The sequence below is a fragment of the Pelophylax lessonae genome (assembly GCF_965119305.1).
Source record: "Pelophylax lessonae genome assembly, chromosome: 2".
Taxonomy (NCBI): domain Eukaryota; kingdom Metazoa; phylum Chordata; class Amphibia; order Anura; family Ranidae; genus Pelophylax; species Pelophylax lessonae.
Genome location: NC_138769.1, coordinates 435,976,348 through 435,999,963, shown reverse-complemented (window position 1 = coordinate 435,999,963; position 23,616 = coordinate 435,976,348). Strand labels below are relative to the sequence as shown.

At 38.8% G+C, this 23,616-nt stretch overlaps 1 protein-coding gene across 1 annotated transcript in view; it reads right to left on the bottom strand.

The window, feature by feature from the left end:
* DMD (dystrophin) overlaps window positions 1-23,616 on the bottom strand; it is a 3,625,631-nt gene that overhangs the window by 791,065 nt on the left and 2,810,950 nt on the right. Inside the window, exon 60 of the mRNA XM_082246191.1 lies at window positions 20,793-20,939. Within this exon, the coding sequence (XP_082102317.1) occupies window positions 20,793-20,939 (147 nt within the window). The remainder of the gene's footprint in view (window positions 1-20,792; window positions 20,940-23,616) is intronic.

Sequence of the window (23,616 nt, the reverse complement as noted above, 5' to 3'; positions counted from 1 at the left end):
CTTAATGACCAGGCCTTTTTTTTGCGATACGGCACTGCGTTGCTTTAACTGACAATGGCGTGGTCGTGCAACACTGTACCCAAATACAGTTAGTGTATTTTTTTTCCCAAAAATAGAGCTTTCTTTTGGTGGTATTTGATCGCCTCTGTGGTTTTTATTTTTTTATGCTATAAGCAAAAAAAGAACCACAATCAACATTTTCCATCAATGTAGACCAATATGTGTTCTGCTACAGTATCTCACAAAAGTGAGTACACCCCTTACATTTTTGTAAATATTTTATTATATCTTTTCATATGACAACACTGAAGAAATTATACTTTGCTACAATGTAGAGTAATGAGTGTACAGCTTGTATAACAGTGTACATTTGCTGTCCCCTCAAACTAACTCAACACAGTCCCATTATTCTCCAAACTGTTGGCAACAAAAGTGAGTACACCCCTAAGTGAAAATGTCCAAATTGGGCCCAATTAGCCATTTTCCCTCCCTGGTGTCATGTGACTCGTTAGTGTTACAAGGTCTCAGGTGTGAATGGGGAGCAGGTGTGTTAAATTTGGTGTTATCGCTCTCACTCTCTCATACTGGTTACTGGAAGTTCAACATGGCACCTCATGGCAAAGAACTCTCTGAGGATCTGAAAAAAAGAATTGTTGATCTACATAAAGATGGCCTAGGCCAGTGATGGCGAACCTTGGCACTCCAGATGTTTTGGAACTACATTTCCCATGATGCTCATGCACTCGGCATTGTTGTTGAGCATTATGGGAAATGTAGTTCCAAAACATCTGGGGTGCCAAGGTTCGCCATCACTGGCCTAGGCTATAAGAAGGTTGTCAAGACCCTGAAACTGAGCTGCAGCATGGTGGCCAAGACCATACAGCAGTTTAACAGGACAGGTTTAACTAAGAACAGGCCTCGCCATGGTCGACCAAAGAAGTTAAGTGCACATACTCAGCATCATATCCAGATATTGTCTTTTTGAAATAGCCTGTCAGTGCTCAGACCATACGACTGGGCAGTAAGCAGATTATCTCTCTGTTCTCTCCTACTTTCACCTTGTTCCTTGTAATTGTGTAACTGACATAACAGATGGTACTCAAGCACTGTAAAGATTATTGTGGTGGTACCAAACACTGTGTTTAAAATAATGTACATGTTATATCAATTGATTCTTAAACTGTGAGTAAAAGCAGAGACTCTATTGTCTCGCACACAGGATCAAATAACTGGAAAAAAAAATCGCTTTTGAATTGATCGCACGATAATCTGATCGTTAGTACACAGCTTTTGACAGCCAATCATGACAGTTCGTCCAACAATATCTGAAGGGACAAACACGAAAACTTTTCTTGTATGATAGCCTAGCGAACGAAAATAGTTTAATCAATGAGCACATTATAAATTGATAGACAAAGACCACGCATGATCAGAAACACAAAAATAACCAGGAAGGAGATGGGAGAATGTAAACAATGTTCGAACCACAAAACATATGACCAGAAAATCTTTTGCAGGCTATCACAATGTCTCTCAACATTCGGTCGGTACTTTTAAAATACAGCAATCATGGTAAGACGTGCGGAGAGCAATACACGAATATGCCTTTATGATACAAACAGAAATAGCCAAAAGGCGTGGCAGACACAGGGGTGACACGCATATGACATCACTTCTAAATATCTAGCTACGCAAACAGGAAGCTTTTACGGAATTGTACGAAAAAAAATGATATGTTTAGCACACATTGTTGAATTCAATATTAGTATCATGCAACAAAATGCAAACGATAAGTCGTCCGATTATCTGATCGTGTATGAGGAATTAGTGAGTTATCTGTCATTCAAAGTGTGTTTTAATTACCAAGCAGACACACTTATAATTAAAATATCCTTATTTGGCTTTAGTACAGCATACTATTTGATCAAAATATTTGCATGAACTATAAGGGATGAAGGAGTAGGAGGGCATTTCAGATATCACCTAAGGCAGCAGAACAGTTCAGAATCCCCATGGGATTCAACAGAAGGTTCTGCATAATAATTATCCTTAAGAAACTCAGCATCTAAATGTATCCCCAATTATCCTCGATGTATTCATTAATTGAAAGTATATGAAAAAATAAAAATGTCATCTATCTCCTTTCACCAGACAAGAAAGCATGAATGAAGGGTGCATATCACATTAAACACACTTAACTAGTTACCAAGACTATTTTCTGTTTCCTGGGCCATGACATCCAAGTGAGCCCATGTCTATACACGTCAGAATGGTCACCAGACCAGTTTTTAAAGATGAACACAAACAATATGGTAAAACACAGTGCTTTGTGCCCACAGACATTAGGTTCTCAATGTTTAATAGTTGCTTACTGAGAAGTTTGTACAGTATAAAAGATTAGGACAGAATTCTGATTTTTTGCCTGCTTTCAGATTTTCCAGTACTGAAATAAGGGGAGTTCTGGAATAAACGCACTGGATAACTGGGGCAACTGAAGTGGGTGTTCACAAAGAACATAGGACAGGGAGTTAAGAGGAATTTCCCCCATGGGACACAGACAATAAAAAAACCATGACATATGAATAAAAGATAAATTAATAAAAATAATAATAATAATAATAATAATAATAATAAATGCATATTTTTTGTAGGTTAAAAAAAGTGTACATTTTTGTTTTTTGGGGAGGCCTGTAAAGCATTAAGCACAGACCGCTGGTGCCATGCAGGTCTCCTGCAGACCAATTAGTGTATATGTGTACGGGCAAACAGATACACTGACAGGATAAATTAGTGAACTACCACAGTAGTTAATTGAGAACTACAAGCCAACATCTTCAAAGGATGTCGGGACTTGTAGTTCAATTACACACAGAGCTCTGTGCATGAGTAATGCGACTGTGTGGGCAGAGTCCTGCATGGCCGCGCTGATTTAACCACTTCTGGACCAGAAGGTTTTCCCCCCTTAATGACCAGGCTATTTTTTGTGCTTTGGCACTGAGTTATTTTAACGGACAATTGCACGGTCATATGATGCTGTACTCAAATAAAATTGATGTCCTTTTTTTCCCACCAATAGCGCCTTCTTTTGGTGGTATTTGATCACCTGTGCGATTTCTATTTTTTGCTCTATAAACAAAAAAATAGTGACAATCCTAAAAAAGAAATAAAAAAAACAATATTTTTCACTTTCTGCTATAAAACATTCCCAATAAAAAAAACATAAAAATCTAATTTTTTCATCATTATAGGCCAATTTGTATTCTGCTACAAATTTTTGGTAAAAAAAATCCCAATAAGCTTATTTTGATTGGTTTGTGCAAATGTTATCGTGTCTACAAACTAGGAGAAAGATGAATTTATTATTTACAATAATTATTTATTATTTTTATTTATTTATTTATTTTTTACTAGTAATGGCGGCGATCAGAGATTTTTAGTGGGACAGTGACATTGCGGCGGACAGAACGGACCCCTAACTGACATTTTTGACACTTTTGTGGGGACCAGTGACATTACTACAGTAATCAGTGCTAAAAATATGCACTGTTACTTTAATAATGACACTGGCAGGGAAGGGGCTAACCCAGGGGTGATCAAAGGGTTAAGTGTGAGCCTAGGGGAGTGTTTTCTAACCTAATGGGGGAGGTACTTCTGGAATCAACAAAGAGACCTGTGATCCTAAATAGGATGATCACAGGCTCTCTGTGTTCATTCCAGAGAGAATTAAAGACTACTCTCATTCTCTCTCAGCAGGGATCGATCGCGGGTGCCTAGCGGCAATCGCGGTCACCAGTCCCATGGATTGGCCTCCCCGCTTTCTAATGGGGGTAAGCTGGCATGCGCCTCCAGTGGCGCGTGCGTGCCACCAGGAGTGCTCTTTTGGGAACTGACGTGCCTATACATTGGTTCGCGCAGCTGAGCCAGCCTGCCGCACTATATCTGCAGTAGGCAATCGGCAATATGTAAAAAAAAACTGACAACTAGTATGTGGAACTTCTGACTGTACTGTCACGGGGGGGGGGGGGTAATGAAAACCTGATACAGAGTCTGACCATTTTTCACTGTATCTGAAACTCAAAATGAAGTTCAAAGGTGTGCTTTAGGTAAAAAAAAAACTACATTTTACTATGTATAGTACAATGACATTGTACTATACATAGTAAAATTATGTATCATATTAAACAAACAGCATGTAGTATAAAACAGATTGTATTTTACTGTACTTTTTAAAAATACATTCTATAAAGCTGCTTTTCTACGGCGCTATGTAATTGAAATGTTTTATGTGCTGTACCAACAAACATACATCTAGTTTACAAACTCTGCTTTGTAATTAAATTTCTAATTTAAGGTTTTTAAAGTAATTTTTGTCAGGTCCCTCAAGATGCCACTTTACTATCCTAGAAGGTGCTGCCAAAGCAAGCAGTAAACTGCAATGCTAATTATAAAAATACTGTTTTGTGAATTAATGAGAAATGGGCAGGAGTGAGATTCAATTAGAACTTTGAAGACATATATAAAATCTTGATTTCTAAATTACAACATACAATAGAACAAAGTTTATTATTTAGTAAATAATCTAACTAAATGTTATTTTTTGGCTTGTTTATTTTAGAAGCAGGACAGAATATTATATGCATATATAATCACATAATGGGATTGCTTTACTAAAGAAATAGAGTTCAGTAAATGTTTACTATGGAAAGTGAATAAGGTGCCCCTATATTGACTTTGAATATTAAATTGTATATGAAGGGGAAAAAAAACAACATTGTGGCAAGAACATTATTGGTTGATTGAAGTGTACAAAGCTTTATCTAACTTACAAACTCAGTGAACATTGACTTTGAAAAGTGAATATTCACAATGAATGTTTAATTGAACAGCCTCTGCTTTAGTAATTCAACACTGCTACTGTATACTGTATCGTATATGAGTTCTTTCTCTAAAATGAACAAACAACTGTAAGCTTTTAGCATATTGGAATTTTCATTTTATTAAGCTACATTTAAAATGTAATGCTAAAGTTTAGTAACTTTTTTGGGAATACAGTATCCCTTGTCCTGCAGGCTGTTGTTTCATGCAAAAATCCATTCTTTATGACTCCGGATGCTGACCAGAGCAACAAACTTTTGGTGCTGCAGGGGTTAACAGTAGCTGCTGTGAGCATGAAGAACTTTCTGCCCCCTCCACCGTTGACAGAACTTGTACTATTGTTGTCCTACAATGCAGTGCATTCTGTGAATAAGCAGGGGGATCCTGTCATTTATCCACTCCTTCTCCTTTCACAGTGTGCAAATTCTGTAAATGGTGGAAGGGACATAAAGAGGCAGGTGAGAAGCAAAAGTCATTTACATTCATATCTGTTAATCCCTGTAGCAGCAGAAAATCTTCACTCTGGGAAGTATGCAACAGAATGAAAGAAAGAAGGGTTTTACATGCAGCAACAGACTAGAAGGCATGGGATACAGAGTGTAACAGGCAGATAATGCGTTTGGTGCTGTAAAAAAATTACTAATCTTGCCATGGGTCACAAATCATCTTAGCTACTATCTCCATTTCTATACATTGATGTCTTTTCATTTAGAGCTGCGAGGATTTCACAACAGATTCACACTTTTGCAATATTTTGCAGTCTGTTAACAGTAAAGCAGCCCATTCCTTAGATGCAAGCTGCCAATGCTCTACAACAGGTCAAAAATTCAGTATGTACACTATATTACCAAAAAATTTTGGGTCGCCTGTTTTTACACGCACATGAACTTTAATGGCATCCCGGTCATAGTTTGTAGGGTTTAATCTTGAACTGGCCCACCCTTTGCAGCTAAAATAGCTGCAACTCTTCTGAGAAGGCTGTCCACAAGGTTTAGGAGTGTGTCTAGGGGAATGTTTACCATTCTTCCAGAAGCGTATTTGTGAGGTCAGGCACTCATGTTGGTCGAAAAGGCCTGGCTCACAGTCTCTGCTCTAATTCCCCTCAAAGGTGTTCTATCGGGGTTGAGGTCAGGACTTTGTGCAAGCCAGTCAAGTTCCTCCACCCCAAGCATGCCTATTCATGTCTTTACGGACCTTGCTACTGTACGAGAGTGTGAACCCTACAAACTAAGACTGGGATGCCATTAAAGTTCATGTGCATGTAAAGGTAGATGTCCCAATACTTTTGGTAATATAGTGTATGTTGTGGTATGCTGTGGTGTTATACTGCACACTGTATTGGTTGGCATTCACAATAGACGGCAAAACAACACACTACCCCTAGGCTGCCATTACTGACCTCCTTTTAAAAACACTAGTTGACTGCTTGTCTTTGGATTCAGTACTAACTTGAATGTTTCTAATGTACATTAAGAAGCTGGCATTATTACACAACTCCTGATCAGAATACCTTTTCCATATTTGTGTCAAAGAAAATATTAAAGACAAAGGATCAGTAGGACAATTAACATTTTTAGTAAGAAAGGTTCAGAATCTTTTGAGGTGTATGGCTTACAACAAAATGTATGTAAACCCTAACAAAGGACTATTTCCTCTCCTTTTTAGTTTGGTAAATACACAGTGGAAAGTGTTGTGATATATCTGTTTATTTTCACCCGGTGATCTTACTATTAATGCACTTATTGTCCCAAGGTGTCAATGCTGCTCCTAAATGGAAACAGTGCAGTGAGTGAGTATTATCACCATATAACTAAAAAAGAAAATCAACAGAGCTACCATATTCAATGGCTAGTGAGCTTCAATATGTTACAATGTTTTTATTTTATTTAGATACACTTTAAACATTGAGGTTGGGGTAAAGTATTAGAGTAAATAACAGGTTATGTGTTATAGATGCTAATAAAACCTAAACATTATTTTCGGCATTATTAAAGGTTCGGTCAGGAGAGGGTTAAATGTTAGAGGGGACTTTCATTTTAACTAAGCTACAGGATTTACAAAGAACTAATATACTACTAATCATCACCTGCACCATTGGAAAATGCAAAGGATCAAAGGCTAAAGCAGGTTCGTATAAAAAGAAGCTAATTTTGTTCTGAAGGGAATCTGTCATGAAAGAATAACGTAGGCTGCCATAGTTGAAGACTTTTGAGACTGCTAGTTTTCTAGCTGTCATGCTGATGCTTTGATTTCAGTGTTGTTTGAGTCGCTGACCCAAAAAAGTGGATAGATAAAGAATTCTGACCCTCATTTAGGATTACTAGTTCTGAGTCTGAGACTTAAGAGTACTTAAAGTGTATTTCCACTTTTGTCATCAAATTTGACAAAACCCCACTATATGTTTGTTCTGTGCTCCCATTCATACAACATGCCTAAAAATATAGATATGAAAAATATTTCTCACCTTTTAAATGTTTCTCAGGAGAAGGCATCATGAGATGTCATGGCTAACTGCAAGGTTTTTCTAAAGTGGGAAGAAATTGTTCTTCCTGTTTTTCCTGATATTTCACAGCAAGTTGGAACCAAGGATGGAACGAATGTATGAAAATTCTTGTATGACAAAGGCTTTTTTTGTTGTTTATTGTTTCTGATCATGCGCAGACTTTTGTATCTGATTTTTTTTTGTACGATAACCATACAAAAACAGTCCAAACGGAAACTGAAGAAATGTTTGCGCCACAAAACTCCCCAAAAAACATAAAAAATCCCAAAAAATTAGCCGGGCAGCCACTACCCTAATTTTGATGAAATATCAAATAATAATCATGTATAGGACAAGGCAGCACTACACCAAACCCGCCAAATCCTCCCCAAATATTACATAACTGTGCAATAACAATCTTAATCTTAAAGTGCAAAAAAGTAAACAAATATTGCACCAAAATAATTGTGAAAACATGCCACAGATATCATATATATATATATATATAAAGTGCTAAAGATATATATATTGTGCCAAAATATTCATAAAGTGCTAACGTGCAATACACAAAACTTATTACAAGTAAGAAATATTTAAGAAAAATTTTAAAAAAGTCTGTGTTATTCCTAATTATAAAGTCCCAATTCCATCCACATAGCTTGCTGTGTGTGACCACGAAAGATCTTCATATAAATATTGCTTATGCCACTGTGCTTCATCGAATGTGATCTGGCCAGTGCCGCCAAGCTGTGAGTGCGACCTAGGTGTGTGCGGTGACATCAGCATCCTTGCTCCACCCTACGCATTTTGTCATGCGATGTCCTCACGTGCATGCGCAGTGATATCAGCCTCCTTGCTCCTGCTTATGCATTTTATCATGCAATGTAGGGCTGCGGAATATAATCGAAAGATCGATGCATCGCGATTCGACCCTTCGCGATTCTGCATCGATGCGGGAACCCTGAATAATCGATTCCTGGCTCCTCCCCCCTCCCTCCCTCCACAGAAGTGTCATTGCTGGATTAATATGCAGCGGTGGCCTGGCTGCATCCGGCGCTGTTGCCCTCTCATTGGATGGTGTGTAGCCTCAGGAGGCGGGCGCTGCAGCACACCAACGGGCCGCCCCAACCACGCTCTCCCCCTTTCCTCGGGATTTGTAGCTCTCACCTCCCCCATGGGCGGGTGTAGTCCTGCTCAAAGCCGACACAGACATGGCTGCAGCTATCATCACAACCCTCAGAAGAAACAGTCTGCTTCAGGAAATGAGCTGCGAGGGGAGGAGGAGGAGGGGTGCACTGCTAGGAGTGCTCGGAAGATGAGAGACCAGCCTGTCATGCTAAAAGTAAGTGAGGAGTGAGTGAGTGCAGCATAGAAGTGGCCCATCCCCCACCTCTGCTGTACCTCCAGTCCGTGTACTACTGTGCCTATCACATTGTGGCTTTTTTCTGTCTAGTTCTTCCTAAGATTTCCCTATAAACTTTCCCACCTGGAAACATCCACTTATCTACAAGTAGTATACTTGTAGATAGAATGCCTTCCTTTTTTTTTTTTTTTCTTTCATTGATGTTGTTGACCTGCATTCTATCTAAGTTGCTACCAAAAGACTCAGCAATGATTTGTTAAAGTGATACTAAAGGGTATTATTATTTTTTTTCTATAAAATAAAAAAGCTATCATACTTACCTGCCGGCCGTCTCTTCTACCATGTCTGCAGTCTCTGTCCCTCTCCTGTAGTGCGTCTGCAGTCTCTGCCCCTCTCCTGTAGTGCGTCTGCAGTCTCTGACCCTCTCCTGTAGTGCGTCTGCAGTCTCTGACCCTCTCCTGTAGTGTATCTGCATTCTCTGACCCTCTCCTGTAGTGCGTCTGCAGTCTCTGACCCTCTCCTGTAGTGCGTCTGCAGTCTCTGACCCTCTCCTGTAGTGCGTCTGCAGTCTCTGACCCTCTCCTGTAGTGCGTCTGCAGTCTCTGACCCTCTCCTGTAGTGTATCTGCAGTCTCTAACCCTCTCCTGTAGTGTGTCTACAGTCTGTGACCCTCTCCTGTAGTGTGTCTACAGTCTCTGACCCTCTCCTGTAGTGTGTCTACAGTCTCTGACCCTCTCCTGTAGTGCGTCTGCAGTCTCTGCCCCTCTCCTGTAGTGCGTCTGCAGTCTCTGACCCTCTCCTGTAGTGCGTCTGCAGTCTCTGACCCTCTCCTGTAGTGTATCTGCAGTCTCTGACCCTCTCCTGTAGTGCGTCTGCAGTCTCTGACCCTCTCCTGTAGTGCGTCTGCAGTCTCTGACCCTCTCCTGTAGTGCGTCTGCAGTCTCTGACCCTCTCCTGTAGTGCGTCTGCAGTCTCTGACCCTCTCCTGTAGTGTATCTGCAGTCTCTAACCCTCTCCTGTAGTGTGTCTACAGTCTGTGACCCTCTCCTGTAGTGTGTCTGCAGTCTCTGACCCTCTCCTGTAGTGTGTGACATCTCTGACCCTCTCCTGTAGTGTGACAAGAGTGTCCTTTAAAAGCAAATGAAAATAAAAATGATTCTTTAATGCTTGATTGTTTTTTTTTTTTTTATAAAGTTTTGAAAACCGTTGGGCAGTGGGCTGGGCATGGGCAGTGGGCTGGGCATGGACAGTAATCGTGATGCATCGTGATGCATCGCGGAATCGAATCGTATCGAATCGCGACCCTAATAATCGTAATCACATCGAATTGTGAGGTAAGTAAAGATGCGCAGCCCTAATGCAATGTCCTCAGTAAGCATGTCGTATGACAAAACGCGCAGGGTGGAACAAGAACGCTTATGTCACTGTGCCTGCCTAGATTGTACTCGTGGCTTGACGGCACTGGCAGGAGACAACATGCGATACTAAAGAATGTTTTTACACTAGTGTCGGGCGGAAACTATGGACATGTGAGTGGAAATACTGTATATATCTTTTAATAAAATAGTCTGGTTTTAACAATCTTACACCATGGGAGCCTTCTTGTCTGTATCCTCCTTTTATGACTGATGGGTTATGTGAGAGGTATTGCTAAACAGCCTGGACTGGAGTGGAATTTATTGTTATACAGTGGATCTATCTTGGTGCATTAGCTGGTTAATAATTTTACCAGCCAGAATTTCTGGTGAGTTCATTTAGTGTGGATGGTGGTGGCTCACGTTATGTGCAGCACAGTGGCATGAGCAATATTTATATGAAGATCTTTCACAGTCACACACAGCACATTATGTGGATGGAATTGGGACTTTATAATTAGGAATAACACAGACTTTTTCAATATTTTTCTTAAATATTTTTTATTTGTAATAAGATATGTGTATTGCACATTAGCACTTTATGAATTTTTTGGCACATTACATATATTTTTAGCATTTTATATATAAGGTATGGTATATGTGACATGTTTGCACAATTATTTTGATGCAATATTTGTTTAATTTTTTGGACTAGCACTTTAAGATTGAGATTGTTATTGCACAGTTATGTAATATTTGGTGAGGACTTGGAGGGGTTGGAGTAGCGCTGCCTTTTCCTATACACAAATGGATATTATACATTCTGTTCATGTATGAGAAAAATGTTGGAGTTTGTCCCTTTGGAAATTTTCATTTGGAACAACTGAATTGGATGTCAAAAGTTGTGTAAACACTATACCAAAATCAAACTATAGTGCCACATACAGAATTTTTCTTCTGATTTTCTCATAGTGTGAACCCAGCTTAAGTCTGTCCTCATTAACATACAATACAAGAAGCCCAGGGTCTGTGCTTTTATACCTTTATCAGGACAGACAGTGGTCAAATCTAGTTACCATTGGTCAAATCTAGTTACAATTGATCTCAAAGATCTCCCTGCACAGTACAGAGACAGAGATAATTATTGCAAGCACAGCTGCCCCGACTCCTGATAAAGAAAGAGAACTAAATAGGATTTTTTCTTACTGGAGGGTCCAGAATAGAGCATCTAAAAAAGGTAAGCTGCGATTTTTTTAAGTTTGCTATGTGAATGGGAACATGTAAAATATACAGAATAAAGTAGGCGTTAAGCCAATACACTTTAAGTCAGACAAGTGATAAGCCACTTTGAATTTCCCCTGCACATAAATGGGTATTTTATACTTAGTGTAATATATGTAAACCCAGGTTCAATTCTTGTTATTAACCTTACGCCACACTTTAGTAAATCCGGTCCATTTATTGCAGTAACCAGTGGTGAGCAGGTGGACTTTACCTTTTAGAAGCTGAAACACTTTGGAATTATTTGCTATTATTACTACACACCAGTGCTCTTTGCCCTAAGTTATTAAACCCATTTATCATAAAAAGCAGGCACATCTCAAAGTGTAATAAATGTAATTCCTTCTTCTTTTTATTTTTGCATAGGGTAAAAGCATAGTTTATGACTGTTTCATGCAGAGTACAACCTTATGTTGTTACTAATTTTCTACCCATACACTATTACCAGTGTAATGAATATAATAAGAGACTCAGGGCTGGAAGTTTAAAATCCCAGCTTGTCTAATTTTCAGAGGTATAATCACACTACTGACAAAAGAAACATATGTTCCACAGTATTACGTCTTTTGGTGTCAGGGTTTTGGGATTAATTTGAAAGGGTTTTACGTGGGTCTTACACAAACAATTGAAAGGTAAGCAAATGTAGCATGTTTTTATAATTTCACTTTATTCTGCAGATGTATAGACAGCATATGTTTCTTATGGGGCTGGGGAACTAGCTGCTCAAAAACATTATTTCTGTGTTCAACAGCAGAACGTTCCCCCCTTTTTTTAATAGAACATGTGTTTTTACACAGACATTTGGGGAACTTTTGGAGTTCTTTAGCTGTTAAAAATGAAGTTACTGTTTTAAAAAAAAATATTACACTGCAAAATAGAAATAATTACCATGTAAAAGCACACACGCTGTTGTGCAACCTTAGGATAGCCATTTTGTCTGAGAGTGGCACTGTGCGTGGGATTGCTGTGATGGTCAATACTACTTTATACAAACGAGTTCCCACCCCTTCCTCTCACAATCGAGGAAGGAAGGAGGACAGGGGAAGATAAAGGCTGTAATTCAAGGTGGTGGTGGTGGAGGTTAAATTTCAATTCATCACTAATCTTATGGGATCTTTTTTGGGGGAAAAGAGATTTGAAGTGCCAATGATCACCAATGAAGGGGAGGGAGTGAGTTTTTTTCTTTTTAATTTTTATTTTATTGGAGTAGTTTAAAGTGGTATGGGTGTATCTATGACATGCAATGGTATTTTGTCCTCCAAGGAACTTTCGTCCCCTAATAACGGAAGACTTGCAGTTGGCTTCAGTGGGTGACTTTTAAAGGCTAATTGAACTTTAATCAGCTTTATACCAGCATATCTCTTCATTTTCAAAAAACTTTAGCAAAATGGTAATTATCCATAAAGGGGTCATTTTGGGTTTTTTGTATTGTCATGACATTTTGTTTGATATATTTTATACTACAGAGTGTTTTCAAAAGTGTTAATTCTGTTTCCTGATGGTTATTAAATACAAGCAAAAGAAAGCTTGTTTTGTTTAAAAAATTATAGAAAACTCATTTGAATACAGTGTTTCAAACAAAGTAATTGTCAGTCAAACTAGAAATCTAAATAAAAAGGCCTTGAATATGCTGTTATTGATGTGGTTAAGCCAAACTACAGTATATAATATATTATATAATTTTTTTTTTGGTTTACATAACATCCAGAGTCATTCAACTAACTTTCTGTGAGCCCAGGCAGTTATTGACACACTCACGAGAGAAAAGGGAAAAGAGACCCCCCTAATGGGACTTTATTGGCCTTTATCCTATTGGTTAAATAGTAACCCAATAAATGATGTGTAGTACAAAAAGTAAAATTGATTATATATTTATTATTACAAAAAAAGACAAAAGAGTGTAAAACATACAAATAGGGGTGGCTAGCCCTAAAAAGACTCCATCCTAGTTGTCCCTGTATGTACAGACATAATGCATATATAATGTATATGAAGAATTTACTCATAATACAACATAGCTGCACACCCGACGCTTTTCTGGATTATGATTATGATTCCTTCTTCAGGGGTGTAGAAGGAATAGCCAGCATGTCATAAAATCAATATATTGCTATATTCATCCAGTGGATCGAGAGGAGCAGTGGCCAAGAAGGCACATGCAGATGTCACAGACCATGGAGCCCAACAAGACCTGGCAGAGAGCCACAGTGACAGCAGCGTAGCAAAAGCATGAGCTCAATAACAGGGTAAAGGCCCATGAAGCCCACGGCCGCAATCCAAGGGATTTTGACACACGCACTGGAGATGCAGAATCATGGGGCCTAGGCTCACAGGGGAACGTTGCAGAAAATGTCGCTCACATGTCAATGCTGTTCTATGCAGCACTGAGGCTTGTCCACTGCTGTTGCTGGAGGACAAGAAAAAAGATCCTGTACAGTATATCAAATGACCAGCCAGAGAGCAGTGCCATCTGGTTAAGAAAAACTATAAAATATATTATATAAAAATAGAATTTTCATCTACTATTAAATAATAGCTGAAGGAATATTTTTGAGCAATATTTTTTGGAACAATATGAGATTCGATAGGTATAGGAAGCAATGCTGAAGCAGCTATGTTCTACTTACCCTCTCCATGCTTCAATGCTGTCTTGGGTTGCTATGGCTATTTTAGTGATTTTTTTTAAAGCATAATTATATGGAATAATGCATTTAAGTTACTATATATTGTTTTTAGAAGCTGTGCTCCCTCTATTTATATGCTAATTAATGCATTTGACTGATTTTATAGAGACTAGCAAAACAGGATGTGATGTTGGCAGTAAATGGGGGAGGGGAAAAAAGTACTTTACCCAGCCATGTACTGATCACAAAGGAAGCACTTGTTTTGGGGACTCCTGAACTTGGGCTAGTTTGGCCCCCTGTTTTGCATGTCAAGTGGCCCACTTGCAGACCCCCATAAACAGATTAGGTTTGTGGGAAGAGTCGTTCGTCCTAAACATGAGAAGTAAAGAGGAGTTTTTGAAGAGATCTTGTATAGAAGAAAGAGGACGTTATATCACCAAGAAGAACCCGGGGATAACATTAAATCTATAATCTAAGTTAAATCCAAGTTTAGTTTATCCCCATAGCAAACATTGTCCAAGCTCATTTGCTATGAAGTTTAGAAATGTGTGCATGTGTATACTGTATGGGTGTTTTGCAATAATCTGTATGTTGTGTATTGTTTTTCTAAAATTTTAAGTAGTTTTATGTACAGCATTCTTGTTTAGTAAAGCACATAATATATTATACAGGTTTTTATGCTTTTTGGATTTACTGAAAAGTGACTTAAAAGATACAAAGCAAAACCACTTTCATGTCCTCCTCCACCGCTGGTTCTCTTATGGGTTATATAACATCCAGAGTCATTAAACTGACTTTCTGTAAACCCAGGCTGTCATTGACACACTCCCTGGGGATACATCATCATGGGACCTAGGCTCACAGGGGAATGTTGCATAAAATGCTACTCAATGTCACATGCTGTTCTATGCAGCACGGAAGGCTGTCCACTGCTGTTGCTGGAGGAGAAGAAAAAAAGACCTCACTTATCCCATGACCAGCTAAAAGACCAGTGCCATCTGCCACCATATTGCAATGCTTAGTGTACAGCTTACATTGCTTGCCAGGGTCCATATTTAAAGAAATGTATGCTCTGTATTTTCTTAAAATGTGTAGAGATGAGAAACAGGCAGCCTGACCAGAATATTGTACTGCTCATACAGTTTGCTTCTCATATTTGTATATTTAAGGACTATACAGGGTCTCATTCTGTCAATGATGCTTGTTTGAGGAGTTGAGTGTGTAGAATATAAAATAAGGCGGTCATGGGGTCTGAATGACCTTGCCAAGTGAAAATCAGGTGCCCTACTTGGGTGCATTTTTCTACAAAATCATGTGGTTGTAATTTTGTCTTTCTATAACATCCGAAATATTTATTTTTGGGGATTGTAAGCTTACGGTAAGCATTTATTTTATGTTCACAAGTACAGCTATCTACTGGTTCTGATAGTTAGAAATATAGAGTTAGAATCTATGTGAGCTGTTGTGCAAACCCCTTAGGCTGTTTCATAAGATGGGATTGAGGCACTAAGAATTGATTGAACAAGAAGCCCAGTTTCTTTGAAGTACTGTCAATAAGCACTGAATTTGAATTACTGACACTTACTCAGTAAAAAACAGTTTTGATGTCCAAATTATTGACTAATCACATTGTATAGCAACATTAACATTCTAAAAGCTCCACCTTTATTGAGTAAGTATAAAAAACCAAAGAAAATAAACTTTACTGCACAGCAATCAAGATTTACATGATAGCATCAACCCTGGGTCAGCATCATAGAAGGTAAGCTATGGTTACTGACACAGGATGATACTTAAACAAACAAACTGCCGGATTTCTTGAACAAAGGGAATATAAAAGCATTGTCAGGAGGAAATCTGTGATCTATGTGTGAGGTAAAGGCCCATTCACACTAGTGTGATGACCTGTGCATTACTACATTGCATGGTAACACACGTAACATACGTTGGTGCAATGAGGTGCTATGATTTTGATCATCTTTCTTCCCATTTGAGCAGTTCAGGACAGACATTTGTGTTAATGTGGCTTAACACTCTTGAATTGCAGCAGGCCACAGGTTCAATTCTAACAAAGAACACTATCTACTTGTACTTTTTATGTTATCCATTGTTTGAATTGCTTTCCTCTAGATCAGTTATTCTTAGTCAGGGATTTATCGAACCCTAGGGTTCCTCCAGAGATTGCTAGGAGGTCCAAGAGCTGTGATTGATTGACCTCCCATCTAAAGATGACTTCATAGCTCTGGGACCAATGTCATGTTACCTATTTATTCACTGAATAAACATAACTAGAATTGTATATAGTCCCTTTTTAACCTCCCTGGCGGTATGATTCTTTCCGATTTTAGGTGCTGAAAACGGTACCATTATTTTGCATGTAATTCTTAAGGACGAGCAGACCAAACTACCTATTTACATATGATTTTTTTTTACCGTGCGTTCTTCTTTATAATAAAATCTCGGGTATGATAAAGTTTGAAACACAAAATCATAAATTATAATATAATAAATAACTATAAATAAGTTAAAGTATATATATATATATATAAATATATATATATATATATATATATATAAAGTACAGTAAGACTGCAGGCAAGGGCACTGGGGGGCAAACTAAATCAATTTATTTTATTTAGTAATGTAATCCAATAGGATTACAATATATCAGTGTGTTTTTGTGTTTTACTTTTTGAATTTGCTGCCGGTTCCACCCTCCTGCGACGCAATGCTCGCAGGGAACGGAAGCCGGGGCACACAGCATCAGGCGGAAGATACGGCCACCGTACACATCCAGAATACATCGTGGGATCCTGGGGACAAGGTAAGTAACCTCTTCCAGGATCCAGCGACTTCTCCCTGGGGGTATCCCGAGTGTGGCTTGGGGTTACCGCTAATGGCACTGAAATTCCACCCCAAGCCCCACTCGGGAATACCGCCAGGGAGGTTAAAGCAGTTTATAGCAAGAATTATGGAAGGATGGTCAATAAATTACTTTAAACATACATTAATAATGTTGTATTTATTTAAAAAGGACAGAAAGCCAGTTTGGTTGGTAGATGAAACAATTATGCTAGTTTGCCTTCAGACTAATTATGCTTTTTGTTATCTGTAAATTAATTTAAGATGGATTAAAGCATACCTAGGGCACTATAGCCTAGATTGTCATCTAATCTTAGTTTAGAGTTTAAATTTACTTCTGTCATTTTTTTTTTATAAGATGTGGCTTTTGTGTTCATCAGTTTATTATACAATGAACACCAATTTATTATACAATATGCTGTAGTGACAATTAAGAAATACAAATTTTAAAATACTGTAAACTTTTTGCTAAAAGAAATGTGTGGTGTAGTTGCCTGGTTGTATTGAACCAACAGCTTTATTACTTTTTCAGTCACTAATTTGAAACAAGTATGCCTATCAGGACATTAATAACAAATCACAATATACAGGAACATTATATTTTTTCTAAAAAGCTCTATCTTTTTTCATACAGCAAGGATGATAATGGCTAATGCACAACAACCAGAATATACACTGTATGATAGCAACAACCGTAGGCCAACATGGATAGTGCATTGGTGCGATGTGTCACTATTTATTCTTAATGGCATCCCAAAACCCCTTTGCCTATAGACCTGCTTTGCAACTCACTGCGACACACAGTAACACTGTACCATGTGCTGAGGCATGCTGCCAAAAGTGTTGCAGGTCCATATTTTTGTGCATTGCCAGATGATTGAAGACGATAATTAAAAGAAACAATAATGAAAGAGCTGCACTAATGCAACACATGGTAATGTGCATGTGTTAATGCAAAGCACCAATGGGAATGGGCCCTTACACATTAGTTAGCATGTATACACTTAACATGAAAAAGAAAATTTCAGGTTATGTCTACTTTGGCCAAAAGTGTTAAAAGCAAAGATTAATCAAGAGAGAATTAAATAAAAACAGGAGGCAGTATGGATGTAAATTACAAACATAAATTCTTTTAAACCTTACCATCTATGTGCATGTTTGTGGGCAGAAGAAATGTTATCAAGCAATTACATACATGGGAACATACATGAATGAAAATGAAGGCAGACAAGATGGCAGAACTTTGAGACATCCAGTATGCCCAGACTACCAATTTAACAAGCCAGCTACTTTCCAGAAACATTGGTGTTCTAGAATGTACAGTATGTCTATGTTGTGTTTTCTGACAATAACCAACAACAGGCTTACAGGATCTCTGCATTATGTAGATTATAGTGAACAAAAGTTATACCAAAATTTTAAATAGAATATTTTTTTTCTGAATGATCGTTTTTTTTGTTTTTATTTTGAGTACAAACAGTACAACACTCTAGGAGACTGTACAAGGAAAAACATACACTCTAACAGCAGCCATACCAGTATCTTGTATATGCCTTCCTAATGCTCCTCTGCCACTCCATTAAGCCACCAAAGATGCAGAAACATGCAGAAAAATTGTGATAATTCAGCACTATAGGAAAATTGATTGACGCATTTGAGAATGGCCCAAATAGAGAATGGGCTCAAAGGAATCCCCACACCTCACTTCCCCAGTCAGTATAACATACTTAGCTCTGCAGCACAGCCTCTCATTTTTTGTAACTTTCTACCACTGTCTATAAGACAATAAAGGTACTTACAAATACAGAAAAAGGAGAAAGTGAAGCAGACCAGTCAAATAAATATGACCCCCCGTAGATGCAGACTGAGAGAATGTCATCAGAACACCATGGATCGCCAGGACAGGTACAAAGCTTTAAGCTTTATTCAATGATCACATCATCATAACAAAAGCAAGGTTTTGGAGCCTTTCAGGACCCCTTCATTAGGCATCAGATAATCTCACTCTGATTATCTTCGGTTACAGCTGGTGGTCACTGCAGCACTCATTTAAAGCGGAGTTCCGGCCTCAAATACCTTTTTAAACTAAAAATACCCCTATAATACTAATCTATCGCCCTTTACAGAACCGCTATTCTCATACTTACAAGGTGAACAGTATTGGATTTTAGTCAAAATCTTACTTTTAAAAACAATGTCTGGGCGCGGCCATCTTAGACGTGGGCATCTGAAGCCACAGTGTAATCTGCTGTGACCTTCTTCCTGATTCCAGGGAGTGTTCTTGGAGTTCTTCCTGATTCCAGCCTCCTGGGAGTGATGACAAACAGCTCCCAGGATGCAATGCAAAGGCAGAAGTGATGTCGGTGGCGTGGCCACAGAGGGGGGAGGAGGAGGAAGTACAATCAAAAATGAATCTGAAAATAAGGTAAGGGACCCCCAAAAAAAATTGAAAATGGCCAATTGTTGATCAGCATAGCGAGCACTCCAGGAATCACTAAAGTTGCAAAATAGGCCGGAAATCCGCTTTAAACACACACAGCCATTTTTCAGTATTAGTATTAAAACCAAAATACCCTATGCTTGCAAAAACCATATGTATAAAAAAATGTATAAACTTGTATATGTGCATTGCCACCAGTAGCTGTCATGTGTGGCACAATAGTGTGAATAATGTGCAGCACAATAGTGTGAATAACTATAAAAAAGAAAAAAAAAAACGAAAAAGTACAAAACAATCAGTGAAAAGGCCATCATTAAATAACATCCACAAATAACGTTAATTAAATATGCTTCCTAATGTTTATTCCGTGATTATCAAAGATATCACTTATATGTGATCCACCTAACATAGGAACGCCGCTGTGCTCACATTCTATCACTGCTTCCTCTTACCTCACAAATTGACCTACACTAAGGTAAGATCTATCAAGCTTTCCCAGACATTGGGTAATTATTGTGCAGTATTCTTCCAAGCAGACCTCTGGTACATCATCCATCTATCTTGGGACTCATGCTGTAGGGGCTCTCATGGAGTAGTAAGTAAACACCCAATACTTTCTTAAGCTCAAAGGATTAAAAACTACTACTCACAAACAGGTTCACTATACACTCCAGTGAACAAGAGAAAAAGCCACTTTGAATATAAAATCAGATTGCTCCCTTAAGGATAAACTTCTATGGAAACAGCATGTAAGATGGCCACCACCGGACCGCCGAGCGTCATGACGTCATACAGCTCTGCTTCCTTGTTTGATACTTTTTTGTTTTTTCCTTTTTAGTTATTAACACTGTTGTGCTGCACATTGGGAATAGTATTTTGGAACCAGCAGATGCAAGGACCCCTGCAACAGTATGACTTTTGCATCACACACCAGAGTGACTTTTAATGCTCATTCACAAATATTAGTAGAAATTATTTTGGCAATCTAACATGTTACTATGTTAGACATAACAGTATGATTGTTCATTCTTTCTGTGTAAATGTTTTTTTGATATCCTGCCTTATAAACAGACTACTAATAACCTTGATAATAACAATATATGAATCTCTAATTGATCCACACTTGCTCTTCAAAAAACATATTTCTCTGTTCAAAGAAAACAAAGGTTTGCATATGAATACTAAAACCATGGTACGTTCCACAACATGGAGAACTAATTAGGAATAAAGAAACAACAAAAAACAACCACCTACTGCTTTGCCTCTCATAATGGACTGAAATCACCTTTCTCTTTCATAATTACTAACAGTTTTACAGTATACAATGTCAATCTCTGTTATTTCTCTGAATACATATATATCCCTGGCCACTTTAATTATACCCTAAATGACACTTCAAATCTCAATATAATTGTCTATGATTCCACGCATGACTAAACACAAGGGACAATAGCAAAAGCAAAATGTAACAGCAGAAGCTTGCTTTAAAAAAGGTAACCCAAACGTGTACCTGCAGGAGCTTCCATCTTGTGTTCAACTCCTCCAGATGACTGAGGTTATATGGTGACAGCTGGATATCAGTTGCAGTGAACTGGTGTGCAAGATCATTTACTTGATTTACATTATTTTTAATTGGTGCTATTTCTGCTCGGAAGGCCTGAGAAAAGAATATACATCAAAATCAGAATCAGAACAGCAGTCAAAACACACCTTTTTTCATGTATAGTAAACAGCATTACAGAAAGATAGGTCAGATATAGAAGGACATATTGTTTGCTTTATGTGAAGTCATATAACAAAAAAATGTGGACACCATCTAGAAAGGTTTTTTTTGTTTCAGTTACTGGGTACTTAAAACTCCCAGGACTCTAAAACAGCAAATCTCCCCAGCACAGCTCAAGGGACCAAACTTTCACGTTTCAGATAAGCTTTGGTACATGCTGCTGAAGTTATTTTTCCATAAACTGTTATAGAGAATTCATTGGAGTTCATAATAACCTGCATTTTAGCAAACTCTCCAAAGATACACATGAAAAAGTCTGTTTACAGTTGATTATGGAAGACTGGCTTGGCTAAAAAGCTCAGTTAATAAAATGTCAAATATAATAAACATGGGGAGAAAATCCAGTCCTTAAGAGCACTAAAATCTGGCAACAGATAAAATCCATCTCTATTGACCCTTTAGTATACCTTCCTTTGAGACAAAGGGACACCATCCAAAAGGATTTTTTTTTAATTTCTGATACAGTAAGTGATTTTTCCCAGAATTCGAAAAATGGAGGTCGCCCATAACAAAAGCAAAGCTCAAGAAAGCCAACTTTCACATTTCGGATAAGCCTTGCTGTCAGCTGTTGACTTTACTTCTCCATAACTTCCTGGTAATTAGGGATGATCGAACGGTTCGGGTCGACCATCGGTTCGACCCGAACATTGACTGTTCGAGGTTCGGCCGAATTCCGAACTTTTTGCTGAAAAAGTTTGTAATTCGGCAACCAGAACCGACCAAAATGCAATGGGACAGGAACTGGGCTTTGAAAGCCCGTGATTGGACCAGAACCATCAGTAAAAGCCAATTGAGGGGGCAGGAGAATGCTAGGAATGTGATTGGAGTGACTAGGGGGTCCAGAGGCCAATCATTAGTGAATACGCCCCCCAGTATATAAGATAGCCCCGCCAAATCTCTACCATTTTAATACAGGGCTGTGGAAGAGAGTGGAAGCAGTTTTGTTACTTCTGCTCTCAAAGTGTCATTTAGCAATTATTAGTGTGAGGAAAGGGATATCTAGTGTAGTTAGGGTACTATTTTCCACTATAGTTAGATTTAATAATCTAGTTTCTGTAGGGAAAGTGTTAAGTGTAAGGGGACCGTAGTGTAGTGTAGGGTTAACTGACTCTGACTGCTATGGCAGGGTGACAAAACCCTTCCATGTCAGGGTGACCGCTATAGAGAAAAGATAGTTTCTCTTAGAACACTTATAGAACCGGATAGTGGCTTCGCCCCCTGTCACCCTTCTTTTTGTTGCAGGCTTTTATAGGGCTTTTTTGAGGACATGTTTGGAGTCAGGCATGACATCTGAACTTCTGTGTAGGGGTATATACACACACACACATGTATGTATATATACACATTGTAAGGGATTAGCTCGGTGGTAGGCGTGGATGACCCCTTTGGGGGTGCGTTTTCACAGAGAAATAGCCCAAAAGTGCTTGCAAACAACAGGTTTATGGTTTATTCTTCCTATTTCTGTACACAAGTGCATGCAGCAAAACAACAAAATAAAATAAAACACAAAATAAATCCTTGCCTCTGTGGGCGGCTACCTTCTCACGCTGGAACCTACCTAAGAAGTCTTCCCAACCTACTGTTGGGCCGACACTGCTGATCCTACAGCAGACACTCAAATGTCCATTTGTTTTCTTTTCACACAGCACAAACATTGTCCATTGAACATGTCCCTTTGTTTTCTTTCACACAGAAACACTTTGTCTTCTCACCTTTGAGACGTCTTCACTCGTTTTTACCCTCCTGAGCGCACACCGCTTCAGGAGGTCTTCCCCATGCTCACTCAGCTTTCAGGGGGCACACAGGACTGTCCTCTACCCACATGGCGTCAGGATGCAGCCGTTTGTCTGCCTTCCTCTCCCAGCCCACACGGCGACAGGAGGCAGCAATCAATAGGACTTTCTCTGAACAAATTATAGAGCCTTAACTCCCTCATTCTGAACAGGTGAAGGCCTTTCAACTTCCTGCTGGCTAGCTCTGTAGCCAACACCCTATAGTATCAGTGAACTTTCTAAATCAGGTGGAAATGTATCTCCTTCCTGTGACTACATTCCCAGATTTACCTGACTTCCTGTCACATACCCCCCCCTCTTGTTTCAACCCTAGGGTTGGGACACAGATTTCCAGGCACGCATGTGTCAAGCACTGCTGACTCACTGATAAGCCTCCTATTATCCTCAAGCTTCCGGATGAAACTGTTTTGTCATCTTCATTGACGGATTTCTCATAAATGCCACACAGTTTGTCTCTCATCTCATATACACATTCTTCAACTGCATTTTTGGCATCATTTTGCTCCTTCTCGTTTCTGTCATCTTCATTGACAGCTTTCTCATAAATGTCAGACAGCTTGTCCCTCATAACCGTCTGTCCAATCCACCATGGAGGACCGTGATCCATAGGCAACTCAATTGGGCTAGTCTTAATGTCTTCAACATTCTTAAGACGCCTCTCTCTGCAATCCATAAATGTTTTCCACAAAACTTTGAGAACCTTTGCTTCACTAAGCTTTGTTCCAAGTAGGGACTCTTGACATCCCTCTGTGACTTGA